The 21,649-nt window shown below is 47.5% G+C and overlaps 1 protein-coding gene across 1 annotated transcript in view; it reads right to left on the bottom strand.

Annotated features, from left to right (window-relative positions):
* The window catches only part of LOC144733058 (E3 ubiquitin-protein ligase TRIM11-like), a 39,653-nt gene extending 32,115 nt beyond the window's left edge, over positions 1–7,538 (bottom strand). Inside the window, exons 1-2 of the mRNA XM_078614795.1 lie at positions 6,922–7,538; positions 2,901–2,996 (exon numbers count right to left, since the gene is read on the bottom strand). Of these exons, the coding sequence (XP_078470921.1) occupies positions 2,901–2,996; positions 6,922–7,497 (672 nt within the window). The 5' untranslated portion in view covers positions 7,498–7,538. The remainder of the gene's footprint in view (positions 1–2,900; positions 2,997–6,921) is intronic.
* Positions 7,539–21,649: the final 14,111 nt, after the last annotated feature.

The following is a 21,649-nucleotide window of genomic DNA, read 5'->3' as shown; positions in this document are numbered from 1 at the left end:
CATGTTGGTCTTCGCCTTCTCACCACCTGACGGATGGGAGGGTGGCAGAGTGGTGTGGAACCCTGCCATCCATGCAGTGGTTGTGTGATTTCGGTTCGATTACCGGTGTTGGTTGTGCATCCAACGCGTCGGAATCTGTATATTTGTTGTTGCTAATTCCCCGTTTTCTATGTGGATCCCCAGGAGGGCTAGGTGTGCCGCGGGTCGTTTGTTCACGTGTCATTGCTTCACCTTTTTGTTGATTGACGCTTGTATATAGTGCAAAGTTGTACAGGTGGGTTAGGGTATTATGGTTGCTTTCTTGTTCTCTTTTCTTTTCCTGTTGAGGATCGCGTTTTTTTTTTCTCTCCCTTTCGTTAATTTAAACTTTCTAATTATTGACAGCCGGGACGGCTGGAGGCTACATAGAGGAGGGTAATGTAGTGACATAAGAGGGGAGGGGCTGCTGGGGGCTCTGGGACCCTAGGCAACCCAGACACTTAAGCCCCTTGGTGCCAGGCGCTAGGTTCCCAGGCAACCCAGACGCTTAAGCCCCTTGGCGCCAGGCGCTAGGTTCCCAGGCAACCCAGACGCTTAAGCCCCTTGGCGCCACTAACGGGGGGGAGGGGGGGGGCTGTGTGTGCTCTGTGGGATATCTTGGGGCGCACACAACCCCACTCCTCGTTGGGGACAAGGCATAAAAGTGCAGCTCCCTGGACGATCGAGGCCAGTTGTAGCTCAAGACCCAAGACCCAAGACCAGCCATCTGATGACCCTGGAACGCTGTGAGGGCCAGTGGTGGGACTCTGGAACTCCCGTGTCTACGTCCTTGTGAGGGCGAGTTCCAGAGCGTAGCCAGAGTAGTGTATCTAGGCTGTAACAGAGTATCAGGACTGTTTGAGTGTTGGATTGTAATAAAGACGTGACCTCTACAAGTGTCTCCGGAACCCATTACATAAGTGTTATTTAGTAATTTCTTATACCTAAAAAGTATAGAAAATGGCTATTATTCCCCACAAACTATGCTTTTGTGACCAAGACAGTGATATTTAGAAATTTACCTATTTTCAATGAGAAAACGGGTTAATTTGTGTCTTTTCATTCACATAAAGTAAGAAAACAACAACAACATATGAATAAAAATTCACATGTATTTATACTAAAGTAATGCAAAATTACTACTAAAGATTTAGAAGTGAGAAGTTTTTCGGGATTTACGATTATACTGTAAATCACTTTCATGAATCAGCCCTCAAATGTAGTCTCCCATCATGTTCTCATTATACTGTCCTTGGTCGCGGCGTTCAAAGTCCAGTATATCATGGTGGAAGCGCTCGCCTTGCTCCTCCGAGTGCGCTCCCATGTTCTCCTTGAATTTATCAAGATGAGCATCAAGGATATGGACTTTGAGGGACATCCTACAGCCCATGCTGCCATAGTTCTTCACTAGTCTCAACCAGCTCCACCTAGTTTTCGGCCTTGTGATTACCCAGGAAGCCCCGAACCACTGCGATTAATTTGTTCCAAGCCGCATTATCCTTACTAGTTATCATTTTGGGGAATTCATTGCACTCCAGGATCTTCTTTATCTATGGTCCGATGAAGACACCAGCTTTGACCTTTGTCTCAGACAGCTTAGGGAAGAAGTCTTGAAGGTACTTGAAGGCTGCCGACTCCTTATCAACAGCTCTGACAAATTGTTTCATCAGGCCCAATTTGATGTGCAGTGGTGGCATCAGCACCTTTTGAAGGGTCCACCAGTGGCTCCCACTTGACGTTGTTCCTCCCCACAGAGAACTCGGTCCGCTGTGTCCCAAAGGCAGAGACAGCAGGGAAACTTGGTAAAACGCCTTGGAGACGCATCAGGAATGCTACCATTTTGAAGTCTCCGATGACCTCCCAGCCCTACTCATCATACTTCAAGGCGTCCAGCAAGGCCTTGATGCTGTTGTAATAGTCTTTGATGTGCACAGAGTGAGCCAGGGGAAGAGACGGGTACTTGAAGCAGCACGGATTTGAGGCTCCTGGATGAGCTATTAATGAAGAGTCGCCACTCATTCTGGTTACAGGCGATTCCGATTGCCTTGAACAGACTGGTCACATTGTGGCAGAAGCAGAGCCCATCTTGACAAGTGAAGAAGCTGCGAAAAGGTTGGTGACACTTCCTCTAATCTGCGACTTGCACACTTTCATCTAACAAGTTAATCAGGCATATCTCTTCAGGTCGCATCTGGTATTTGTCAAATTTAACTGCTGATTTCATATTTTTATCCAAATCTTTTTTTGTTTAATTAATTTCTTGGTTTATTTAATACAAGTGTTGCTCCATATCGTTCTATTTTATAGGGTGCTATGGTGGCAAGATGTTAACTACTTTGCCTGGTATACAGGAGGTCGTGGGTTCGATCCTGATCCCAACTTTGATGCCTGTATTTTTGGAGTTTGCATGTCTCTTGATCCCCTCCGGGTCCTCCGGGTTTTCCTCCACATTTAGAACCAACATGCATTTCGATTATTTGGCTGCTTTACATTTTCACATGATGGATGATAAGCCGCTTCATTGAGCTATCATTTGTAGCTAGGTCGCTTCTGAAAAAGAGCTAATAGCTCAGTGGGCCTTAGCTGGTAAAATAAAAAGTTTAGATTTTAGTTTATCTCACCCATTGCAAGTCATTCGAGTTATCATGTGAAATGCTTTGCAGTCACACAATATATTAATGTTTTTATATAAATTAGCATTTTTTAGTTGCATTTCAAGCAACTATAGCCATAATAATTAAATATCCTGCATAGTTACTACACATTGACTCAAGACTAGCAAAGTTCAATTCAAACTATGAAGTTGTCCTCACAGGGAGTCACAGACTCCACGCAGGGTGGAGGTCACAGGGTCACAGGGTCACAGAGCGCATGCGTGGTACCTGCACGTCCTTGCGAGTGGCCTTCATCCGTCCCACGAATGCCTCCGCCTCCCTCCTCTTCTCCTCCACCGCTCGCGTCTCCTCAATGACTCCACTCTGCAAGAGACGAAGGCACCAGAGGAGACTCCACTCCCTGAGCGGCCCCCTTTCAGTCTCACACCGCATGGAGCCCTCCACAGTGATCGCTCTATAATGCCCACCAGAAGTGGTCAGGAAGTCAGCCCAAACCGACTGAAAATAAGATAAACTCCTTAAAAATATATTTTTAACAACAATAATTTTATTTTAAAGTGCACTAAAAAGTAACAAATTATTTTATTTCAGCCGTCACCAGCTGATCAGAATATTTTTGGACATTTGTAACTAAAACATAAAACCGTTGGGCACTCCTTGAATATTTAATGCATAATGAGTTGCTTTAAAATTTTGGATTTTGATCAAAGTTTATTTGTGTGATACAATGTATGTCAAAATTATAGTCAATCATTAGTAGTAGAAGGCAAAATGTTGATAATGATGTCATTTAAGTTTGCCATGAAGTGTAGAACACTTGCAAGTGTTTTGAGTATATTTACTAAATCTGTATTACTAACTAATAAAATATATCTTTGGGTATCCCCAAATCTAATACAAGCATAGTAGATTTGTAAAAAAATATTTCGAAGGTATTTGTCAAGTGTTTGTAATTGTAAATACAGGTAGTCCCAGACTTGGAGATGCGTTACGACGACCCCATTGTAAGTCGAAAATATCGTAAGTCGAAAATGGCCTAGCCTACCCAGGAGTCTTAAATAATGGTGATAAATTAGCAAAACAGAACAATTTACAGTACCGTACTGTATAAACTATATGCGTGCAGCGTCCCAACGTACAGTATCGTACCTCGTACGCTGCTGCGTTTGCCTGGCGCGCGAAATGTAAACTATTTTACACTTTTGTCATATCGCTATCGCCATCATAAGATCGAAATATCGTAAGTCGGACCATCGTAACTCGGGGACAACCTGTATTTTATCTATTATTTATGCATTTTTTTTATTTCCCTATGATAATCAAGTGGACATGTGTGTTTCAATTGCTTCAAATATGTATTACTTATGTTGTTAAGTTTAAACTTTTGATAATTAAAAAGTTGCTCGTCAAGATTTGCAGATGAATGGTGAACTTTCATACTAGGCTTTTAATTATTGATACGTGATATTCCATATCACGCATATTCTACATTGCCTAGAACCTTACAGCTTACCTTGATATTGTCAAATCAGATACCACTTCATATTGTGAGACTTCAGTTGACAAAGGAACGCTAGAAGCTAGTTCATATTATACTTGTTTCCAACTCTTCACAACCTAAATACTAGAATTTTAGCATGGAATTGGTTAGATGATTCCAAACGTACTACTAACACATAAAGCCATCTCAAGCAACTATGTAGCATCATAACATTGTTAATAGTAGATAGAGATATCCGCGCTATATTATTAGAAATTTCGATTTAAAGCTTTCGTGACTGCAGGCATTCCTATTCTTGGTTCTTTCGGTAAAGTCACATAGAAGGGAAATAATAAAATAATAAAAATTAAACAATAAAATTCTCACGACTTTTCGATTGCAACACAAGCATTCATCATCAGGTGTGAAAACCACAGCAATAAATTTTGAACAAAAGTGGCGTTTTTTTCCTAACGGTAGCACCACGGACAGCAACTAGCGGTTGTTCAGACGGACGAGTCCAACTATGCTCGGAACGGAGGAGGGGGGAGAGAGAGGAAGAATTGAATGCGGTCTGAAAGTCACTGTAAGCGTGAACACAATCAATTAAGACCCGAAATGGTTTATCACATCCTTCCAATGATTGCTAAGCCAGAATCCATCTTCTCGGTTGAAACACAAAGACAATTTCATTCTATTAATTTCTGCTAACGCTTCATTATTGCATGAAGTGTTTCCGGTCAGTTTTCAGTTGTCCAAATCTTAAATTTAAAGTCCATCCGGCGAGCAAACACGACTTAAGGCCACATATGCCTGACCTGCTTCGAAGAGCTTTGATCCCAAGTACACGACTGCATGATGCACTGTACATCCTTGCATTTTGTGCACTGTCGATGTCCATGATAGAATTAGTGGCAGCATTCTTCGTTCAGCTGTACCATAGCCACGATTAGCAGGGAACTGAACTGATTTGGGCTTAATGTCGTGTGTGCCGTCCTTGCCAAAGTCTATTTCAACTTGTGCAATTGTGCACGACTAGGAATAGGCCAAGTTATTTTTGTGATATATCCAATTGCACCAGTTACAAGTCCTTTAGAGCATCAATGTTGGATCTTAACATGACTTTGTCTCCTATAAATATTATACATACACGTGGCAAGCCTCCAGTCTTATTTATGTCCTGTGGAATTATTGTGGTCATTTGGATATTTTCAATATTTCTCGTGGCATCCAGTAATTGATCTTGTGCTGTTATTGTGTACATAGGTGTTAAGAGCTCTGAAGTATTGAAGCACTGCTTCATTATGAGCATTCACTTGATTATTCGTTGGATAGATTCGCAGAGCTTTATGGCAAACTGTCCAAACACTTCATGATTATTTGTCAAGAATCTCATAAGTGCGTTTAATCGAATCATGAAGTGTCGAGTGACTATGACAGGATACTGTTCAATCAATCGTTGTGTGGCAGGTCTTTCATCAGCTATTACGAGTGCCTTGCGCATATCAAGCCAATTCAAATCATTGCAACTGAATGTCCCGAAGTATGTCGGTGGTCCTATTGAACGTATTTGTCCAAACAATCCATTAAGCGCTGTTTGCCAATATGCAACGGATCCTCGACTCGTTGAAAAGGCTTTCATACAAAAATGTATAGCTTTAAACGAACCAAGTAATTCATTAATTGATGGAGAATTTTATTCAGGCATGCATTGTGTTTGGATCTGAGTGTGTGTGCAAAATTTAGGATCGATTGGACAATGGGAACTGGACGACATTTTTATGAGATTTGACCACGACATACAAGCAACTCTGGACTCGTACGTTGGTATTAATATATATTTTTCACAAAACCTGTTCGCAAAGCACTCGTCAAATAAGGCTTGCATACAAAATATTAATTGCTTTAAACGAGGCAAATAATTTATTAATTGATGCCGATTTTTATTGAGGAATGCATAGTCTCTGGAATTGAATATGTGTGCAAAATTTGGGATCGATTTCAGAACGGGAACTGGACAACATTTTGATTACAATATTTGACCAGGACATACAAATAGAGGAATTAAGTGTAATCACCTTTTTTACTTTTTAGTGCACTTTTAAATACAAACGTTGTTTAAAAAAGAAAAATGTAAGGAGTTTTTTTTTCACAACTTTGTTTAACTCACCGTCGATAAGTACGTCAATGATGCGACGCCTGCTCCCACATCAACGCTTACTTGAAATAATTGGTTATTTCATAGAGGAATCTTCAAAGTACAGTACTACTTTTTTTTGTGTGGCGTGATGGTGGCCATAACCCGTTCACACAGAGCAGGTGCGCCTGAGACACGCGGCGCCTGCTTTTTGTGCAAGGCGATTCGACAGTTTAGAGACCGCGGCGTTTTTTAATCTTACATAAATATATAAATAATAAGCCGTCCAAACAAAAATTGTAATGGCTTAAACGGAGCCAATTATTTCATTAATTGGTGCCGATTTTCATACAGGCATGCATTGTCTCCGGATCTGAGTACGTGTGAAAAATTTTGAATTTATTGGACAACAGGAAGTAGACTAACTTGTGATCACAAGATTTGACCACGACAAACACAAGTGAAGTTAAATAAAACCATTGAAAAAGGCAAAGGACCATGGAGAGAGAATCAACCCACGGTGATATTTGTTTCATGAGATTTTTACATTATCCCCAGTAACACTGATGCTTTACATCCCATGTTATTATGCCCAGTGACAGCTTTAATCGGCTCTTGTTGTGGTATCGTTTGTCTGCACCCGAGTGGCTCTCACTCCATGAGGGCCTCACCTTCCGTGTCTCGTGTTCAACCTTGAGTGTGATGACCCGATGTCCTATGTGGTCTCCTGCGATGGTGCAGTCCCTGCACACGAGCCTCTCGTGTGCAGTGTCTGCAACTTCCTGCTTGCAGAAGAACCTGTAAGGGTCCCCATGCTGCTTGCATCTTCGTTCCTCCAGATTCACAATGGGAGCCACAAGGTCGTGGCCCTTCAACCCGAGATTCTCCACGTGAGGCTTTACGTGTATCACACAGTAGGACATCTCACATTTCAGGCAGGTCTTCACTGCGGGAGTCTTCCTGTCATTACAGACGTCACACAGAACAGAGGAGGCCATCTTCTCTGCAACTCTGAGCTGTTCCACCAGGTTGGCGAGCGCCACATTCCTCTTCAGCTGGGGTCGCTCAGGGAAGGCCGCTCGGCACTGCGGGCAGCTGAAGCTGCTCGCTCTCTCCCAGGCACCGTCCAGACACCGGAGGCAGAACGAGTGTCCGCAGCTCAGCGTGTAGGGGCAGTCAAACGTGCGCAGGCAGATGGGGCAGCTCAGCTCACTGTCGACACAATCACTGGGAGACGCGCTCGCCATGGCCCATGGCTTCACTCGGACTCAGTCGCTCGCCGCGGCTCACGGAGGAGCTATCACAGCAGCAGCTGCTCACACAGCGGAGACGAACAAGGAAATGAACTGACTTCACCTGCAGTTAAGTTATAAATTCCTCGAGACACGCCCTGGAATGTTCCACACGGCGGCCGCGCTCACCTGTGTAGACGTGGCGGTACAGTCACGCACTGTGTAATAGCTAAAACTGACTTTTGTGTTAAGTTTGTTGTCCTTCCCCTGCACTTCTAATATGCACTGTTGGCTACGTGCGGTGTGGAAGAAGTTCAACACACATAGCTTTGACCGGTCTCAAGTGATATCATATTTGTACAAACAAAACCCAGCAGCAGCCACCCGGGACACAGCGATAATGGTTTGTCCCACAGGCTGATTGACCGGCTAGGGTCAGGCTGTGTGCATTACACAATGGAACCGCACCTTGTACAAAAATTCTGATGTAAAGGTGAACTTGTTTTTTTCAATCTGTGTCTTTATCCATTTTTTTCTTGAAAGGCCTTTTTAAAGTTCGCAGTCTGTAATCGTCTTGCACCTTTATCAACTAATATTTTAACTACTGGCTTCATGCATCCTCTGTTCATCTGTCAATATTTGTTTAGTTTTTTTATTCTTACTACACCGTATTATGCTGAGTGGACGGTGGTTGTATGTATGTTGAACTTCTTTTTCACCGTACGTAGTCAGCCGTGCTAATCGAAGGTGTGTGGGTGAGTGTGTAGGTCAGTGAGTGATTTAGTGTGTGGGTGATGGTTGGGTGAGTGGGTGTGTGGGTGAGTATGTATGTTGAACATATTTCGCAGCGTACGTAGCCACTCGTACTAATCTAAGGTGCGAGTGAGTGGGTGGTGGAGTTTGAGTGAGTAAGTGGGGGGGTTATTTGGTGAGAGGGGAGACAGACGAGCAGGAGGATGGCGTAAGGGTGGGCGAGCAGGCGGTGAGGGAGGGCTGGAGGAAGGGTGGCTGGGAGGGGCGTGCGGTTGAGTGGTTGGGTCACTGGGTGGGTGGCCTCACGCATTTCCACAGCGAACAGCCCCTGGCTAAACAAACATCGTGGTTCATTTAAGCTCATTATCTGTATGAATTTCACCGTCCATTTTCCTATTATGCGTAAAAATCGAGGATTTATATCTTCATAACCTAACAAATGTATATTCATCACCTATTGTTAATGTTAATATTTTACATCCTGGACTCGCCGAGTTTGGCCGATTCTATCAACATATTTAATTATATTTTACCAGGTAAGGCCCACTGAGGTTTATAGCTCTTTTCAGAAGCGACCTGGCCACAATTGATAGCTCAACGACGTGGCTTATTGCGTGGACATTTCTAGCAGCCAAACACTCTAAACGCACTTTTCTAAGTGTGAAGGGAATAATCGGAGGATCCGGAGAAAAATGCACGCGATTACGGGGAGAGAGACAAGCAAACTCTAATTGCATGTGTAGTGGTGATACGCGCTGGGGTAGCGATCGGGTGCCAGCGCGTCGTGATTGGCTGTGTGTGTGGTGACGCGCGCTGACGGTGAGGGATCAGGGGTCAGCGCGGGATCGTGGGTTGTGTGGTGCTGATTGGCTGTGTGCCGGTGACGCGCTGGAGAGGGAGTGATCGGGTGGCAGCGCGGCGTGATTGGTTGGGGAGTGGAAACACGCGCTGGGGGAAAACGGATCGTAGAGATAGCGCGTCGTGATTGGTTCACTAAGGAGCGATGCTCACGTCAAGGTCCACATCCGCTCCGTCTCCCGGGAGGAGGGACTATATAAGGTGATGCACACAAGCGTACGGGGAGAGTGTAACCAGCGAAGACTGAAGACGGAGAGGAAGAGATAGGGCCCTGCGGTACCCAGTCCCGCTGTCCTGTGGGGACCGGGACTCTGTGTAACCCAGAGGCGGAGTGTAGGGTGAGCATGCAGTGTGAGCATGCAGAGTGTGTAGCCAGAGGCATAGGGTCTACACGAGACGAGTGATGTGTGTGTAGCCAGAGGCATAGGGTCTACACGAGACGAGTGATGTGTGTGTAGCCAGAGGCATAGGGTCTACACGAGACGAGTGAAGAGTGTAGCCAGAGGCAGAGAGTCTACACGAGCTAAGTGAAGAGTGTAGCCAGAGGCAGAGAGTCTACACGAGCTAAGTGAAGAGTGTAGCCAGAGGCAGAGAGTCTACACGAGCTAAGTGAAGAGTGTAGCCAGAGGCAGAGAGTCTACACGAGCTAAGTGAAGAGTGTAGCCAGAGGCAGAGAGTCTACACGAGCTAAGTGAAGTGTGCAGTCGGAAGAATAGAGACCACACGTTGTATTGTGACAAGTCAAGATTTAATAAAAAGTGTGTTACCCGTCAAGGAGTTTCCTGCCGTCATTTCCAATACTTCAACTGGTGTCAGAAGTGAAACTGTCTTCCAAGCATGGATACAAGGAAGACCAGTCGGACCCACGGGATTGACCGCGAGGACAACCTTGACGACCCGGGCCAGCTGCCATCGGGGGGCGAGGACGAAGAATGGCCCACGCTGCAAGATCCGCCGACGGCGCCGGATGAGCGACTGGGGACCGAGGCCGTGCTCCGCGAGGCGCACTCCCGTCTGGCGGAGCTGCTGCTCGCCACCGCGTCCATCCTGGCGGAAATCAGCTCGTCGGCTGGAGCGGGGACGGCGGCGGACATTCTACAGGGTCGCCCCGCAGATTCCCGCCATTTCATCTGCGTCGACTTTTGGCGGGAACGGCGACCGCCACGTGGCGGCGGTTCTCCAAGCGCGCGCTCTTACGTCATCAACGCGCGCTGCGGACCGCCATCAGACACCCGCCACTGGGGCCGCCATCTTACACACCGACGGGGCGGCGGGAAGGAACCACGAGGCAGAGGACGACTTCATTTTTCAACAGCGCCTTCCCGCATTGTCAGCCTTCAAGGCGGAAGGCGGGGACTGGGGCCAATTTCAGCGCAGGTTTTTGGCGCATCAGGAGATGTCCGCCTGGTCCGATGCTACGGCGCTGCGGGCACTGCCTGCCATGTTGGACGACAACGCGCTCGCGGCCTTCATGTCAGCACGGAGGTCGGACCGCTCCACGCTTAAGGCAGCGCTGGGTCTCATGGCCAAGGTCTACGGACCTCCCTCGGCGTGTCGCCATCATTTTTATGCAAGGCGGAAGGCGGACACGGAGACCGCGCTCGCCTATCGCACGGCGTTGCTGGCTCTCCCCAATGCTGCATTCCCTCGTATGGACGAGGAGGGCCAGGATGCGATGGTTTTGGAGCAGCTGCTTAAGTTGGCGCAGGACCTGGGGGTCCCCATCAACACTGCCGACGAGATCGATATTTCTTCCTTGCGGGTCGCTACGAGTATACAAGCGCACGAGGTCCTTCAACGCAAACAGGGGGTCGTCTGCAACGCTGCCGTGGCCTCAGCTCCGGGTCCGGTGATCACCGAACCCCAAGTCGTCAGTCCACGAGAGGAGGCGTTCACCGCGGGACGACCAGGGGACTGGAGGTCGGGGGGTCGGTCGCCTCTACGATCGGCCCGCAAGCTGGAGCAACCGAGATCACCGACGACCCTCATCACGTGTTATAACTGCGGCCTCCGGGGCCACGTGGCGTCCGGTTGCCGCGCTCCACGTCAGCGCGCCATGGGATCTCGGCTGGACGACGACCAAGGCCCCAAGTCATCCCTACAAACCCCGACAAGTCGCGGCACCTCACATGCTCGGCCCACACACTCGACACGCATGGGCCGTCGCGGGGCGACGGAGGAGGGCCGGTTAGGGTTCGGGGATTCGGTTCAGCGAGGGGGGTTCGGCCGGGACTGGGGAGACATTGAATGGTCGGAGTTGGGGCACAGAATTGTGGCTGCTTCAGCGGGTTCATCCGTCGTTACGGGATCTATTGATGGGGTCGAGGTCAGGGTATTGGTGGACACGGGGGCGTCGGCGACTATTATATCGGACCTCATTTACAACATTCTCCCCGTCCAATGCCGTCCGCTGCTCCCAGTGGATGTGCCATTTTACGCTGCTAATGGGGGATCGTTGGGCATTATCGGTCAGATTAGGGCGTCCATTTGCATTGGAGATATCAAATTGTCGGGACCCGTTTTCGTTTCGTCTTCTTTGGCGGTTCCTTGTCTATTGGGCACTGATTTTTTGGCTAAGATGCCCATTAAAATTCTCATCGATCAGCGTTGCATTGAACTACCATCGGGTCGCCGTATTTCATTTTTGACGAACCCTACTGAGATTCGGACGGCGTGCGCTACGATACAAGCGTTGGCGACACAGACCGTGCACGTGCCCCCGGGTTCACAGATGTTAATTCCCCTCCGGTTGCGGAAACCATGGGTGGGGGGGACTTCGGAACAAGGCATGCTTTTGGGTCCTTCTAACAGGGCTGTCGGGGGGGTCGATTTGTCGGTGGCTCACACTTTGGTTCGGGCTGACAAGGATCCGTTTGTGATGGTTTTAAACGCTGGGTCGCGGCCAGCCGTCATTCAGCAGGGCACCGTGCTGGCTCACGCGGCGCGGGTCCCTGCGGATGAGCGGCTGGTTGCGCACGTTGATCCGAGCCCCACGAAGAACATTGAACCGAGGGAGGACCTTGAATGGGTCCATTCGCTGTGCGCGGGCTCGGACGATTTGTCAGCGGTGCAGTTGGGTGCGCTGCGCGAGTTACTAATGGAATTTTCTGATGTGTTCAGTAAACATAAATATGACATTGGGTGTACGGATTTGTTACGCCACCACATTGACACGGGCGATGCGGCACCGGTCAGGCTAAATCCCTTCCGACTGAGTCCTGCTGAGAAGGAACATGTTCAGTCGGCCGTTAACGATATGCTTGAAGCTGACATTATTTCGCCTTCCTCCAGTCCTTGGGGAGCACCTATTGTCCTGGTTAAGAAGCAGGACGGGTCCTTGCGATTTTGCGTAGATTTCCGTCGCCTGAATAAGATCTCTGTGGCTGACGCGTATCCGCTCCCCAGGATGGACGAGTCCCTCGATGCATTGTCTGGTGCGCGATATTTTTCGACTCTTGATTTATTATCGGGATTCTGGCAGTTGCCACTCGACGAAGAGTCTCAACCTAAGACAGCATTTCGGACTCCAGGGGGCCTGTTCCAGTTTAACCGGTTACCCATGGGACTTCACTCCTCTCCAGCGACGTTTCAGCGCCTTATGGAGTTGGTTTTGTCGGGCTTGCAATGGGATACGTGCTTGATTTACCTTGACGATGTCATTGTTTTCAGTAAAACATTTGAGGAACACCTCCAGCGATTGAGAGGGGTGTTCTTACGAATGCGATCGGCTAAATTGAAATTTAAACCGGCCAAATGCCACCTTTTTCGTAAGTCCGTTAGATACTTGGGTCACATTGTCGACTCTTCGGGGATCTCTACCGATCCCGCGAAGACGGACTGTGTCAGTTCATGGCCGACACCCACGTCAGTTTCAGACGTGCGCAGTTTCATCGGTTTTGCTTCATATTACCGCCGATTTGTTGAGCACTTCGCCACTATTGCAAAACCCTTGCACGCTCTAACGGCGAAAGGAGTGAAGTTCCGATGGGGACCGGAGGAGGAGGCCGCGTTCTGCTCCCTCCGGGACGCCTTGGTGGGTGCCCCACCCTTGCGCTATCCGGATTTTGCGAGTCCCTTCTTGCTAGATACGGATGCTAGCAACACGGGCATTGGGGGGGTACTATCCCAGGTCGTTGGGGGAGTCGAAAGGGTGGTCGCTTATGGTAGCAGGGTGTTGTCTCCGGCGGAGCAGCGCTACTGCGTCACCCGTCGCGAACTGCTTGCCATTGTTTTTTTTGTACAACAGTTCAGACCGTATCTCTATGGTCGTCACTTTACGGTCCGGACGGACCACGCGGCGCTACAGTATTCATTGAGGGTCGCCCAACCCTCGGGCCAATTGTCACGGTGGTTGGAAGTCCTCCAAGACTATCAGTTCACGACCACATACCGTAAGGGGTTGCGACACACAAATGCCGATGCCCTGTCGCGATTGTTGCCTTGTCAGAAATGTGCGTGTCTATCGGGATCGGCGCGCTGTAAACCGCCGGTTGTGGAAGATATGGGGGCATTGGCTGCGACCGCGGGCGCACCAATCGGGGATGTCCCCGCTACCTCTCAGGATCAGGACTCGCTGCTCTCACTGTCGCTGAGTGAGTGGGGCCGCCTCCAAATGGCGGACAGCTCCCTGCTAGCATTGCGCCGCAGGGTGGGGGGTCCTAAAGAGGACCAGGAGCGAACTGGCTCCTACGTACTTAAACAAGGCATGTTAATGAGATGGGACAGTTTGTCCCGGCGGCATGCACTGGTGGTGCCTTCTGCTGTGAGGGGGAAAGTTGTTTTGGCCGCACACGAACGCCTCTTGCATTTGGGAGTAAACAAAACGCTTGCCCTGCTTCAGCGTGACTATTATTGGCCGGGAATGGGGAGCGACGTGGTAAATATTCTGAAGGGATGCGTTGAGTGCGCCAGGCGAAAACCACCGCCCGTGGCAGCTAATCCACCGCTGCAATCTATTCAAGTCTCGCGCACTAACGAGTTCGTTGCGCTCGATATTCTGGGGCCCTTTCCAGTCACGCCTAGGGGTAATAAGTACCTGTTGGTGGGGGTCGAATATTTTACCCGGTGGCCTATGGCGTGGCCACTCGCCAACCAGTCGGCGGCGGCTGTGACGGACGCCTTTGTCCAGGGCTACGTCCTGGACAAGGGGGCTCCCGAACGCTTGCTGACCGACCAAGGGAAAAATTTTGCAAGTAAATTGCTGCAAGAGGTGTGCGATCTGTTGGGTACTAAGAAGGTGCGTACCTCCCCGTACCACCCGCAGACGGACGGGATGGTGGAGAGACTCCACAAGACCTTGAATTCTATGCTGTGCCAGCGGGTGTGTGAGGCACATGTTGATTGGGACCTGCAGGTCCCGGGGGTCCTCGCCGCATATAGAATGGCCCCCCATGCAGCGACGGGGTTTTCCCCATTCTATCTGATGTACGGTCGGGAAGCCGACCCGCCCATGGAAACGCAGCTTGGCCTGTCCGCACCACGAACTAATTCTAAATTGGCAGAACATATTAAATTTAATATTCATAAGCTGACAGAGGCAAGGGAGGCCGCACGGCTTATTTCGCGGGCTCGCCAAATTGCTAACGAGCGGTTGCGTGCACGAAAGGTGTCCGTGCACGACTGGAAACCAGGTGACAGGGCCTGGCTGCATTGCCCTCAGGCACCTTTGGCTACGTCGCCTAAATTGTTGAAGCCATGACGGGGACCCGTGGAGGTCGTGCGTGTTGCACGCCCCCAGTGCGTTCAGATAAAATGGGGAAAGCGACGGTGGTACGTCCACCCCTCCCGACTGAAACCGTTCTCGCCTCCATATGGCCTCCCCTTGTGTCGTGAGGGCCGAGCATGTGACGTGACCGACGACCCAAAGGGGAAAATGTCTCTGCCTGATCCTCACATGTTTCCGCCTGATCTCCTCCCAGGTGTCTCGGAACTGACAGCTGCCGACCACCGGCGGCCGGATCTTCGCGGCGGGGCCGGTCCTTTCAGGCCCGATCCGCGCCGTCTAGAGCAGCCGGAACCACCGGACGGTCATCAGCGTCCCGTCCCATATGACGGACCGGCCAGTCGGACTCGCGCCAGGTCGCGCTACTTTTCATGACCTACCATGTGAGGAGTCGAGGAAGCTGGAGCGCCTCGTCACTGCGTTAGTCACGGAGACGCTGGGCGCGTTCATTTTCTGGAAATCGCTTTTATTATGTTGTTCGTCGGGCTGTATATAGCTTCTTATAAGGTGTTGTGTGTGTTATTGTTGACTTTTCTTGTGTTAGTTGTCAAATTGTACATAGGTTGCTGTTGTGTTGTTGTTGTTGTGTTACGGGGCACACTGGGGGGTGGGGGTTTTGTTGTGTTAACGTTGTGTGATGTTGTTGGTTAGCAGCCGGGCCGGCTGCGAGCTATGTGGGAGGGGGTGATGTAGTGGTGATACGCGCTGGGGTAGCGATCGGGTGCCAGCGCGTCGTGATTGGCTGTGTGTGTGGTGACGCGCGCTGACGGTGAGGGATCAGGGGTCAGCGCGGGATCGTGGGTTGTGTGGTGCTGATTGGCTGTGTGCCGGTGACGTGCTGGAGAGGGAGTGATCGGGTGGCAGCGCGGCGTGATTGGTTGGGGAGTGGAAACACGCGCTGGGGGAAAACGGATCGTAGAGATAGCGCGTCGTGATTGGTTCACTAAGGAGCGATGCTCACGTCAAGGTCCACATCCGCTCCGTCTCCCGGGAGGAGGGACTATATAAGGTGATGCACACAAGCGTACGGGGAGAGTGTAACCAGCGAAGACTGAAGACGGAGAGGAAGAGATAGGGCCCTGCGGTACCCAGTCCCGCTGTCCTGTGGGGACCGGGACTCTGTGTAACCCAGAGGCGGAGTGTAGGGTGAGCATGCAGTGTGAGCATGCAGAGTGTGTAGCCAGAGGCATAGGGTCTACACGAGACGAGTGATGTGTGTGTAGCCAGAGGCATAGGGTCTACACGAGACGAGTGATGTGTGTGTAGCCAGAGGCATAGGGTCTACACGAGACGAGTGATGTGTGTGTAGCCAGAGGCATAGGGTCTACACGAGACGAGTGAAGAGTGTAGCCAGAGGCAGAGAGTCTACACGAGCTAAGTGAAGAGTGTAGCCAGAGGCAGAGAGTCTACACGAGCTAAGTGAAGAGTGTAGCCAGAGGCAGAGAGTCTACACGAGCTAAGTGAAGTGTGCAGTCGGAAGAATAGAGACCACACGTTGTATTGTGACAAGTCAAGATTTAATATAAAGTGTGTTACCCGTCAAGGAGTTTCCTGCCATCATTTCCAATACTTCACATGTACAGGCGTCAGAGCCGGGATCGATCCCACGACCTCCTGTATACCAGGCGAGGTAGTTAACATCTCATAGCCACCACGGCGAGATGTAAAACAAATCACAGAGCAGCGACAACGAACAAAGAAACGACCTGACTTCACCTGCAGCTAAATTATAAACACCACGAGACGCGCCCTGGAATGTTGCACGCGTCAGCCCGTACTCACCTGTGTAGACGTGGCGTCACATTCACACACACATAGTGTCAAGGTTAAAGAGTCGCAATGATATATTTTTACAAAAACCCCACGGTAACCATGAAAACAGTGATGGTTTGTCCGATAGGCTGGTTACACCCGCTTGGGTGAGGCTGTGTTTTCCACTGTAAACCTCACCGTGTAAATTTGTATTAAAGATTTAAAATCATAAGTAGGCTATCGCGATCAATATTATCCATAAAACGTCTTTTTGGGATAGATCGCTTAAATATAAAAGTGTTGTAAAACTCGCCACCACCCGACACAACCAATGAGTAAGGTTTGTCACGTAAACAAAATAAGTAATGTTAAAAAATATTTTTTTTAACACGCTTTAATGAAATGTACCATACTCTTCTTGGTTCTTTCGGTAAAGTCACGTAGAAGGGAAGTAATAAAATAATAAAAATTAAACATAACAAAATAATTCTCACGACGTTTCGGCCACAACGCAAGCAGCCGAGGCGACAGCGTCAGACGCCGAGGCGACAGCGTCAGACGCTGTCGCCTCGGCTGCTTGCGTTGTGGCCGAAACGTCGCTGTCGCCTCGGCTGCTTGCGTTGTGGCCGAAACGTCGTGATAATTATTTTGTCATGTTTTATTTTTAATATTTTATTATTTCTCTTCTACGTGACTTTACCGAAAGAACCAAGAAGATGAATCCCTGCAGTCACGAAAGCTTTACATCGAAATTGTACCATACTCGTAATGGCAGAACTCGACGACTCCAGGAAGTGGCCCCGAAGCTTGCCACAACGTAAGGGACCGTGGCGATTTACAGCCAACGTCAGTTGAGCGTGGACAATTAGACTCAAGCCGAAACATAACATATAAAAAAGATTGTTTAAAAATACTTGTTTCATTTTTTTAATAGAGTATAGTATTGTCATCAGTATGACGTAAGTATACAAAGTTTGCAGTCGATACCACATTGGGAAGTGGGTTAAAATTGAGTTACAAGATTTGAGGATACGACAACAACAGAGTGAGTTAAATAAAACCGTCTAACAATAATAAAAAAACATTCCCGCTAGGGTGAGGCTGTGCCTTTTGCCCAGCAAACCACACAGCTGTCAGTTCGTATTCAAGGTTTAACAAAAAAAAGATTCCCCTAAACGAGAGGGTCACCAACCAAAACAACGAGATACATTTTTTCTTATTTTTTACAATTCGGTAAGTAAAATAGAAACCAAACAACTCGTTATTTCAAGAGCCGCAATGCAACGTGGTGTGAGTACGAGAGACCGTGGTGGTGGTGGTCCTTGATAAATAAAAACATCTCACGAAGCAGCCGTCCCTCAAAGAGCCGCACTCCGCTACGGAGCCGAAAATTGTCGACCCCGTGCCCTGAACCAGCTGGCGTGACCGTCAATTAATAATACTATCATTAGTATAATGTTATAATAATAATTCAATTATTACTTAATTGGAAATGGATACTAATAAAATAATGATTTAGCTATTTTGTATGTATTGTTAACTTAATTATAATTAAATAACTGTTTAATACTGACACCTAAACAATAATTACATAATAAATAAATGGTTGTGCTATAATACTTTGACGCTAATAATGCAAGAATAGTATTTTAATATTTAAATAATATATTTCTACTGATTACATAATCATTCAGTAATGGTAATATAATAATTAACATTACCAAAGCGCCCTTAAACAATCGCTCTCGGGGTGCTATGCATGGTATATCAGAAAATAGTGAACATCACCCAAGGAAAGAAGAGAGAAGGACATTTGAACATCACTAAAGGGAGAAAGTCAATTTACACAGAGATGGCTTTAGTGGAGATGTGAAGATGAGCAGTGTCTCGGAAGTCCCCTTGACCTCGAAGGGCAACGAGTTCCAGAGTGTAGGTGCCATAATTGCCAACTCACCTCCACGTGTGTAGCCTGGAGACGGTGAGCCAGTGAGGAATGCACAAGCTGAAGATCTTGACGATCTTGATGCAATATTCGTGGCTGAAGGAGGTCGTGAATGTAGGAAGGAGCAAGTCCATTTAATGCGAAGGTGAGTTGGTTGGAGCTGCCTTTTTCTCGTTTGTGTCATTGCCTCTTCCTTCTGCAAGGATGTTTTTACACTTTGCAGTTCTTTCTTGGTCTCATTATCTCCATCAGAATATCTGCGAAACGGGTTTATTCCTGGGGGAGATTTGCTTCCTGGTTAATGGCGGCTGGTGAGTAGCGTGTGTGGTGAGTAGTGTGTGGATGTTGAGTGGTGAGTAGTGTGTGCTTATGAGATGGTGAGTAGTGTGTGTGGATGGTGAGTGGTGTGTGGATGGTGAGTGGTGTGTGTATGTTGAGTGGTGAGTAATGTGTGTGTATGGTGAGTGGTGAGTAGTGTGTGTGTAGGGTCAGTGGTGAGTAGTGTGTGTGGATGGTGAGTGGTGAATAGTGTGTGTTGATGGTGAGTAGTGTGTGTGTATGGTGAGTGGTGAGTAATGTGTGTGTATGGTGAGTGGTGAGTAGTGTGTGTGTGCATATGAGATGGTGAGTAATGTTTGTGGATATCGGCTGGTTTGTCGTGTGTAGATGGTGAGTGGTGAGTATTTGTATCAGGGCTCGCAGACAGACAAGAAACAAGGATGTAAAATTACTTTACACGGGGTTAAAAACCTCACGAGATACCCCCATGGAATGTGCTCAGATGTTTAAGGAATGTAAAAACAAGGCCCGCATCACACAAACATACAAACCTGTCTAGATGTACCTGTAGATTCGCGCCGTTGGCTTTAACAAGTACCAGCGTGTGTCACGCTAACGCTCATTATTTCCCGCCTGTTGATTGGCCAAGACAACATTTACAATCGGGGATGTTTACACGATAAAAAAGTGTTTCTGTATTTAAAAGTCTAAATACAATAACATGTTTAAAACATACTTGAAAGTTTGATTACAATTTAATATAATAATTTGTCTTGCGATGACCCCCGGAGAGAGAAACCATTATCAACCACAGGGGTGATTCTATCCCATTATTTCACAATGTTAGGAATACAACTTTACCCTATTCAATCGATTCAAATTGTGATTTGTTAATCATTGTATAATATCGGTTACAATTATTTTATCATGCTGTGACTTGCTTCGTGTATTTATGTTTTAAAGTAAAAGTTAATGCGAAATTGTTGCTACCCCCACCCCTTCCCGCTGAGTGAGTGGTACATTCCGAACAGCCAAACAGCTACGGTGAGCAATGTGGATCAAAGCAGATAACGGTAAAGCGATTTGTTATTATCACACATGTTAATTTGGCATCTTTGGACCGACGTACATCAGAATCGGAATATTTATACTGCAGGAGGAATCCGATGACCTGTAAAGCTCTTGTTAACAGATGTCCAGTAGGAGCACGGGGTAAGAACGTTACAACAACAAACAGTACACAAACATTATAGTTGCGCAAGTACAAGGAAAGTTAACGCATCACCATAACACACCTAACAGTATTCTTAGGTTATTTCGGTAAAGTCACGTAGGTAAAAATTCTAAAAAAAAAATAATAAAAGTAAAATAAAATAAAAATCACGACGTTTCGGAGGCAACACAAGCTTCCGTCTTGCTTCCGAAACGTCGTAATTTTTATTTTATTTTTTATTTTACTTTTATTAATTTAAATTTTTTACCTAGGTGACTTTATCGAAAAAACCTAAGAATATGAATCCTTGCAGTCACGAAAGTTTCAAATCTAGAACACCTAACAGTAGTTTAACACGTAAAGCGTTCACGACCAATAACCATTATACAGTTTTATTGGGGGTTAACCATCTAACCCAAACAACCTGCATTATGGACATCTACAGTGTATATATATAAATATAAAAGTTAGTAGTTCCCTGCGTCTTGTTGACATGCGGGCGATTGCCACAAAGTGCTTTGCTTTATCCACCGCTTTCTTTGTTGTCGGAGTGCAGCGACGACTTCGCCTTGGCTCCGTGTCGCCATGGACTGCGTCTGTAGCACGTTGTGGCGAACGGCGTGCGGGTGGTGCAGCTCGTTGACGCACAGCAGCACCTGCTGCTGTTGTTGTTGTACAACATTAATGGTTGACGCCTCGTCAATGTCTCTTTCAATTCACTACGCGTGATTTTATCGCCGATGTGACTTTTGATTTTAAGCTTTCGTGGCTGCAGGCATCCATACTCTTTGGTTGTTTCGGTAAAAAAATATCTACGTGACTTTACGGAAAGAACCAAGGAGTTTACTTCTCATAATTTTCTCACAATAACCTCGCCTTAAAGCTTTCGTGACTGCAGGGATTCATCTTCTTGGTCAGGTCTGTCTCCTCGACAGACCTGTTCTCCACCTGAGGACGGCTGCTTGCGTTGTGGCCGAAACGTCGTGAGAATTATTTTATTATGTTATATCTTTATTATTTTATTATTTCCATTCTACGTGACTTTACCGAAAGAACCAAGAAGAATAACCTCGCCGTTGACTGTTTACAGCTCAGATCTAGCACATGGTGTGGGCATGCAGAGCTGTCAACCCCTTGTCAGTGCCCTACTTTATTACGGACCAAAACAAATGTGATCGGTCACCCCGTGTCCCTTATAAATCTCAGCGTTCATCATACAAAGTCCCATCACAAGGGAGAAACACAAACAAATAGACAAACAAAATGTTTTTACTCAATTTCCCTGTAGAAGAATACGGGTAAAACCGTATGGGTTGACAGGTATGGGTATGTAACAACATTACATATCACACTATACAGCACACTATGCACTGTATGTAACTCCGCTATAGTACATGGTGAGGGTATGTAACAGCATTACACATCACACTATACAGCACACTATGCACTGTATATAACTCAGCTATAGTACATGGTGAGGGAATGTAACAACATTACACATCACACTAGGAGGAGGAACGGGTGGCAGGATGGGCAGGTGTATGGCCGAGCAGGTTTGAGTGTGGGCACGTGGGAGGGAGGGTCTCTGTAGATGGCTGGGTGGGTCGTGGGTTAAGGGGCCGTCCATAAATGACGTCATGCACCATGG

This window comes from Lampetra planeri, chromosome 45 (genome assembly GCF_965212315.1).
Source record: "Lampetra planeri chromosome 45, kcLamPlan1.2.h2, whole genome shotgun sequence".
NCBI lineage: Eukaryota > Metazoa > Chordata > Hyperoartia > Petromyzontiformes > Petromyzontidae > Lampetra > Lampetra planeri.
The sequence above is the reverse complement of the archived record's forward strand: the minus strand, read 5'-3'. Positions and strand labels throughout refer to the sequence as shown.